The 8182-nt window shown below is 41.9% G+C and overlaps 1 protein-coding gene across 1 annotated transcript in view; it reads right to left on the bottom strand.

Annotated features, from left to right (window-relative positions):
• PCP4 (Purkinje cell protein 4) overlaps nucleotides 1–7226 on the bottom strand; it is a 35557-nt gene extending 28331 nt beyond the window's left edge. Inside the window, exons 1-2 of the mRNA XM_031064922.1 lie at nucleotides 7209–7226; nucleotides 6087–6138 (exon numbers count right to left, since the gene is read on the bottom strand). Of these exons, the coding sequence (XP_030920782.1) occupies nucleotides 6087–6138; nucleotides 7209–7226 (70 nt within the window). The remainder of the gene's footprint in view (nucleotides 1–6086; nucleotides 6139–7208) is intronic.
• Between the last annotated feature and the right edge of the window lie 956 nt (nucleotides 7227–8182).

Here is an 8182-nt window from a genome sequence, read left to right on the forward strand (position 1 = left end):
GATGGGCAAAGGATGGGGACATTCCCTGATAAACACACCAGGATGGGCAAGGGATGGAAACATTCCTTGATAAACACACCAAGATGGGCAAGGGATGGAAACATTCCCTGATAAACACACCAGGATGGGCAAAGGAAGAGAACCAGGCCAGGAGAGAACCTGAGACATCTTTGGTTTGGTTCTGGGCAAATTTTATGTGCAGCTGTGCCCAGGAAAACACCTGAACTGAAACTCAGCAATTTCCTGCAGTGTTTCTGCCATGCCTTGAGATGGGATTCATCTAGGACTGTTCACTTGGGGCTTTTTCTCCTCTGATCTAATCCACCCTCAGCTACAGATCACAGTGTTGAGTTCTCACAGGATTTTTACACCTCTCTCTGAGCCTCAGTGATCTGTACATGACCGAACACAACTTATGTAACCATGCTGAGGGTTCAGACACTTTTGGATTTAGGCTCTGTGAAGGTGTTATGGTATTTGGAGGTTGCAGACACGTCTGGGAATGTTGCTGAGGCACAGACTTTTTATTTTAAGAGATGTGGGATGAGGTACAACAAATCATTCTCATTACACTTCCCAAATCCCCACTAGTACTGGTTAGACTGGATGAAATAGGGCAGAATTTGGCTGAAAGTAGAATAAGAGAGAATGCATTACTGAGAGATCATATCCCTTGAAGCACCACTTAAAAGGGATGAGAGAATTTTAGAACCCCACAGTGAAAAGAGACAACAAGGCAAGGCTAATTTCCCTGCCAGCTCTTAACCTATCACCCAGGAAAACTCAATATTAATTACCTTCATCCAATACTCCTCATCCTAATTTCTGATTAGTGCTGTGGGGGTGAAATATCAGAAAGCAGCAATCTGAAAGGGTCGGGTGGGGTTTTTTTACATTGATTCAGCAGTTGCTTGCAATACTGAAAATTCATCTCTTGCCACACAAGTGATGTTTTGTGGGAAAGAAAATACAGCAGCATTGCAATGCAGCACTTCAGGCTCTGTCCTTTCCTTGGACTAAAAAAAAATGTGACCTCTAGGCCCGGGAAGATACAGCAAACCATGTTCCATGAGGTCCTTTGAATATTTATACAAATTCCCCTCATGTGTTCCCCTCCCTCCTCAGAATCGTTTTTTCCACCAGTAAGTTTATTTGTAGGGCTGTTCCCAAAAACAGCACATTTTTTTTACGCAGTCATTGGAGAATATTAGTGGAAAATTAATTTTGAGTTCTTAAAGAGATATTTATATTAGCCCATACTACAATAATGATCCTGGCTTCTAGCCAGGAATTGAAACTCTATTAAGCTAAGCACTCTACATAAATAACTATGAAGATTAGTATTCACTCTGTCAGATCTGGGGAGATTTTTTTATTATTATTCCTGAGTGCAGTGAGCAGAATTTCCCAAATTTCTTGAGTAGAGGGAGTGGGTGAATGGACTGTTGATAACACTTCAAGATGCCCATCCCTACACCAGGAAAGCTTCCTAGAGAGAGATCTCTATTCTCCCTCACAGAATTGCTTTGCAATTACTTACCTTACCCTTCATGTTTTCTAGAAGCATTCAGACTGAAGAGATTCCACTTTAGATGTAAAATATAAGAATTTACTTTATTAAATATACTGTATTTTCATCTTTGATGTAGAAGCATCCCATGGACAGGATGAAACACAGAATATTTATTCATGTATAATTTTCTGAAAGCCCTAAAGCAGAGCTCATACACTGACAAGTGTTTGGGAATGAGAAGAAACTGAAAATACAACTGACCATCTTGCTGTGATTGGATTAATCCACCATGACATCTCAGTTCATGCAAAACCTACTCATTTTCATTTCACTCAGAGCCAGCAAGGCATAGAATTCATCCCATGAAAACACTCACTTTGTTATCATAAATATTCATGTTACTGAATGATAAATCTCATCTTCCAAGAAAATATATTAATACCAATTAATAATCACATGCTTTATGTAGTTTGAGAAGAAAGGGCGAGATCTATTAATAGGAAAAAGAGTGATTCTAAATTTGAAAACAGAAATAATTGCTTCTGATGCAATTGTTTCCCTGGCAGTTGTGCTGGGCTATTAAAGAGTAGATTGCATGAGAGCAGCTTGCAAATTACACCACAAGAAAAAAAAAAAACACAACACAGAGCAATGTGAAACAGAACAAGAAGTGACAAGTGTTAACCTACAAAGGAACTTTGTGACATTACCAAGGTCAAAGAGAAGAATCACTTATTCACTAAGAATAGTCAGGGGGGAACATTCTGTTTTCATATTTGCATCTGCAAATATGATTGTCCCAACTAATCAAACCAGGTGAGCATAAAAGAAATTACAGCTTCTTGTCCCACACTGAGCTGTGTGGGAACAGTAGTGCTGTCTTCTCTTTGGATTTTCTACCACAGAGAACAGCATTATGGAACAGGTTTACAGGTCACATTTGCAGTTTCACAAATTAAGAATATTCTGAGTTTCAGGTAGACTGAGATCCTTCAAAGTCCCAGTGAGGTTATGGGCTCAATACTGGGCCCAGATTGTTTAACTTGTTCTCCAATGACTTGGATGAAGGGGCAGAAGGCTCCTCAGCAAGTCTGATCATGACACAGAGCTTGGGGTGATGGCACAGAGCTTGGAGGAGCAGCTGGTCCCCCCAAGGGCTGCGCAGGCTTTCAGGGGGACTGTGACAGGCTGGAGAGGAGGGAAGAGAAGAACTGTCTGAAACTCAACCAGGGCTAATACAAGATCCTGCACCTGGGAATAAATAACTCCAGGCACCAGCACAGGCTGGGGGTGACCTGCTGGAGAGGGATGTGCGAGTCCTGAGGGACACCAAGCTGTCCCTGGGCCAGCAGAGTGTCCTGGGGTCACTGGGATGGGCACTGCCAGCAGGTCAGGGCTGCCCCCTGCCCCTGTGCCCACCCTGGGGCACCTCTGGCTGCTGTGCCCAGCTCTGGCTCCTCAGCACAGCAGGGCCAGGAGCTCCTGGAGCTGAGCAAGGGCCTGGAGCAGCTCCGTGCCCAGGAAAGGCTGAGGGAGCTGGGGCTGCTCAGCCTGGAGAGGAGCCCAGGGAGAGATGTCCCTGGCTGTCCCTGTGTCTGTCCCTGTGTCTGTCCCTGTGTGCAGAGGCCAGAGCAGGCCCAGGCTCTGCTCCAGGCCCAGCAATGGCCCCAGAGCCACGGGCAGGGCCTGAGCCCAGCAATTCCCCTGCACAGGAGGCACAACTTGTGCCCTGGGCAGTGCCCAGCCCTGAGCAGAGACCAGAGGGGCTCTGGGGGCTCCTCCTGGGGACATTCCAGAGCCATCTGGACCCAGCCCTGTGCCCTGTGCTCTGGGATGGCCCTGCTGGAGCAGGGAGGTGGCACCAGTGACCCTCTGTGGTCCCTGCCATGCTCAGCCATCCTTGTGTGCAGCAGAGCAATCCCTGCTGCTGAAGGGAGGTTTGCTAAGAGCTGCCACTGCTGCTGTGGGGATAGGAACTAAACACAATTAAGGATAGACTGTTCCTCTCCAAGGAAGGTCAAACAAGACATGCATTTGTGCCTACCCAAACCACCCCTGCTATAAAAGGAATCCTCAGAGACTGCATTTCCCTGAGCGCTGCACGGTGACAGCACGGCCATACATGTCTCAAAGAGGGACACTGCTGATTGCCACGGTCATTATTTCATTTTCTTCAGCTTCAACCTAACCTAGAGGCGAGTCCAAAATTCATTTTCTACTGCAATGCATGAAGAAAGCTCGACCCCAGAGTGTGTCACTGTGTGAACCAAACCCTGAGAAAAGCCAAGAATCTCTGCTTGTTGTCTGAGCCAGTTTTCAGCAGCTTTTCCTGATCTGTAAACAAGAGCAAAGACAGCAACCAGACCAGTTTGCCTTTGCAAACACTGTCAGAGCATGACTTTTCCTTTTTTTTCCCTTTCTTTTTATAGGATGAAAGAGTTTTTTTGTTTCTCCTCCCTCCATCCTTTTCAACAAGAGGGAAACAAAAGGGAAAGTTTCCTTTTCACAGGGAAACAAACACTTGGAAGAAAAGGCTAATAACATTTAAGACACGGACATATTGCAGACTTTTGGCCAGAAAAACATGGAACAGAGGATTTATATTGTCTATGTAGGCTTCCAGCACACCCCAATTTTCAGAGCAATAAATCACTGCTTGAGTTTGAACCACACAGTGCTAATAAGGACAAAGAGCTACACATTTCTGCTTCTTTGATTTAGCATTCAATCTCAGGTTCAAAGTTCTGATTCTGCTTTATTTTTATGCAAGCATGTGGGCTGGGGAGATCAGAGGACTCTATTCCATCTCCCCTGCTGCTGCTGTGTTTTATGTAGGTGACAGCTTTTCTGCTATAATTTCATTACAAAAAATAATTGGTATCTATTTCCCCAAGATTAACTGTGCATCTGTCTGTGTATGCTATACATAAAATTATGCTACAACTAGAACCATATATATTTTTGAATTAATGATGCAGCCCTTGCTCACTCAAAATCCCCACTAAGAAAAAAAAATTGCTTTTAAAAAGGCTGCAGAATCAGTAAATCTAAGCTAAACTTGACAACAGGACGATTTTATTCAGGAAGAAATTTTTATTTGGGAAAGAAATTCAAGGTAAATGAGCTGAGTTCATAATGTGCTCAAACAGAAAAGAGAAAAACATGCTCCCCATGCTGCCCGAATGGCTGACATAATTTTGCTTGCTTTCCTTCCCTGTTAACTTGAAAATGCAAATTGCTTTGCTGTCAGGGTATATTTGTTCCCACTAATTCAAGACATTATAACAAGCCAAAATATTTATTTGTTGGGGTTTTTTTTTTTTCCACTCCAATTTGTGTTTTATCATAGTGGGAGCATCATCTATGGATTTCATTTACTGAAACATTATGCAAATAGCCCTTATGGGAAAGTCACCTCCCTGTAATAGGAAAACCATCCATAAAGAAAGCTCTTAATGCTTTAGTATGTGTTCCCTCTAATGGCCCAAAAATTCTACTCCGACCAACACTTAAAAGGCCAAAACACATATCCAAGATAACTGCTGAAATGACCCATTGGAAAAGCCTTTTCAGAGAAGGGACTTGGATCTTTCCTGCATTTCAGGGGATGGGATGGACACAGAACACATTCTTCTAATTAGAACTGGATGAGCAAACAGAAGCAGAGAGCACATTTTATAGTTCAATCCTCTTTCTGATGCTGCTACTTTTTCAGCTCGCTGTATTAAAAAATATTTGAAAATATTTTCCTTTGAAAAATGTGTCTGATGGTAACCAGCTTTTAATCAATTATCACTTGTGTGTAAAGTAGTTCTGCTCCTGTAAGAAATAAAATGAGATTTCAGCTAATAAAACCCCAAACAATTACTCTTTTCGTGAAAATTCCATTTTGCTTTCTGGGGGAGAAAAAAACTCAGCATTATTAATTAGAATTATTTGTGCCACTTAAAGGGCTGACATTGGTCTCTGCAAGCCCCTTTGTTAAGGTCTGAAAAAGTCCCATGAGCCACCCCTTGGAGAAGTGGAGATGAATTTGCCATCTGGTCCTTCCATGAGACCTGCTCCATCCATAGCTTCTCTCTAGCAACACTCAAATGAGCTCTAAACAAGTGGATTTTAACATTGGTGTCTTAGTTCTGGGCCTACAGATAGGCAGGATTAATCAGACTACAGAAACTCTACGAGCAAATCCTTTGAAACTTTATTTCTCTTCACTTTTCTCATTCATGGAGCAGCTCATAATACCCCACCTTGTTTTTTGGTGTTTCACACATATCTAATCTTGTTTTAGCCCCACTTGTGTCTGCTCTGACTTCTGTGAAGTCCTTTGGTTTACCACAAGTAAACCACACTGAAATACACACTCAGAAAAGAGACTCTACTTTAGCAAAGGGTTTAAATGTGCAAATAAAAAGAAAACAAACCCACTGAAACCCTTCCAGTTTCTCAAACACAATCCAAAGATAACTTATGATACCAAAGCCTTCACTACAGACATCTGTCACTACAGTAAAAAGTATTTTGGCTCCATTTTACTCATTATTCTCCATCCAGAAATAAAGACAACCCTTACCATTCTCACCAGACGTCTTGTCTTTCCCATTTGTAGCCCCGGTTCCTTGTCTCTGTTAAGGGAGACAAAAAAAACCACAAAACAAGAGGTTAGAACACACTTGAACATGCATTTTCCCCTTGGAATTCCTGGTAATTTCTCCTCAATACATTGGATAATCCATTCACCCTCAAGCAATGCTGCTTTGAGACACTGCTAGTGAACCAGGAATGCTTGGTTCCACTTCAAGGCTGGACTCTGGGATCCTGGAGTTCTTTTCCAATATAAAAAACTCAGATTTAGGTCCAGCTGCATCACTGCTTGTGCCCCTGGATGTAATTTTCACCATGAGTGATATGTATGTGTGTAATCAGGTTCCCAGCAGTACAAGGGTAGGAGATACTCTGCAGCATTTCATTTCTTCAGCTCCTTGCTGTGCCTCCCCTTCCATGACTCAGGAGGACTACAGGGAAGTCGTGAGGTTTTGCAGGGACAAAATTATAAGGGTCAAAGCCAGCCTGAAGTTAATTTGGACAATGCCATTAAAAAGACACAATAACAATGTTCCCTAGAAATACACTGGCAACAGAAGAAGGGCTAAGGAGAATCTCCAGATCTCATTTTGGCTAGAAGATTCATTTTCTGCTTTGGCCACAAGAGAAGATGGAATTTCCCACTTTAATCCACTTTGTCCAAAGAATAGCCTCCTGAATTTCCATGAAAAATAACAGATTTAGATCACTCTGCTAAGTGAGAGATGGCAAAATCCGTATTTCCACCAGGGCAGTAGAAATATTCACAGGGGCAAAGTCCCAGAGTGGTTACAATAGTAGGAACTTCCCAGCTTAGGAATGGTCACTCTATGAAAATTATTCTGTATCCCCTAGAGAAAGCACCTCAAGGTGGATTAAGGTATTTAAAGGATCTGGCAAAACTAATATTTCTTATGCAAAATTATTCATGCTTGTGTGTGGTACTGAAGTAGAACTAAAGAAATAGTCCTTTAGGGTTGTACATGTAAAAATCTGGGAATATTAAAATCAGAGAATAAATCCGGCTGCACTCAGCCATCAGAGGCAGCACATCCTCATGCACCAGGGAAGTGAACAGGTACAGGAGCACTGCAAGCCAAATGGTTTTTACCAACATCTGGACAGTCATGTGGATTCTCCCAAGAAAATTCATACAGCCATATTTATCTGAAGGCATTTTCTCTAAAATTTCTGGTTAAAACCTCCTCTGTGTTGGTTTCTGTCTTTTGCCTTTCCTAACAGTGGTATTTCTAAGGTATTTTTTGTATATAATAGATCTAATCATGAGGTTAGCACAAAACCTTCATGTGTGCTCTTAGCTCTGACATGGAAAATGGAAATATATTTGTTTTCTCCCTGGAGCCTCTGAGCCAAGACAAAAACTTGGCCAATAACAGAGAATGGGATTCTAAAGGGATAAACACCTTTGACAAAAGCATAAGTTACCAACAGCCAGAAATCAATACAGCCCCCAACAGCCAGTTTCGCTTTGCGCCTTTATTTAAAGTCTGGTTAATAATTCCATGTTTCAACTTTAAACTGCACTTTAAAGAAGATTTTAGTGTTCATTTACAAAATACTTTACTTTTCCTATCAATAAAAAGATACCTATATTCCTTATTCTTCCCCTGTATATTTTTAAATGCTTTTCCAAGTTGTCTTATTTCCTGAGCATTTCAGGCTGTGCTACTTAAGCTTTATGAAAGCTTCTCTTTCCTCCCTAGGCTATACCTGTCAGGTTCAGTCTGCTTATGATGGAGTGCTGGAATATGGATTCACACATTTATTTCATGTCTCGAGATTTCCCCTCGGGGAGAGCAGAATGTTGTCAAAGAAAAAGAATAAAAACTTGGGTTTGGTAAATTAAGGTTTTTCTATTCATGAGGTCACGGTATTTTTCTTTAAGTCTGAAATCAGTTGCAATATTCTGCAGCCATTTGTTTGATTGGTGACCACTGAACTTGTACAGAAAGAAACCTGAAAGTCTGCCAAGCCAGCTTCTGAGAGCTTTTCCTTTAGTTATAGATGGATTTTGATCTATAAGCCCTGTGCTGTCTTCCAAGTGACTGCAATGGATTTGAAAGT

This window comes from Geospiza fortis, unplaced genomic scaffold, assembly GCF_000277835.1.
Source record: "Geospiza fortis unplaced genomic scaffold, GeoFor_1.0 scaffold233, whole genome shotgun sequence".
Classification (NCBI taxonomy): Eukaryota; Metazoa; Chordata; class Aves; order Passeriformes; family Thraupidae; genus Geospiza; species Geospiza fortis.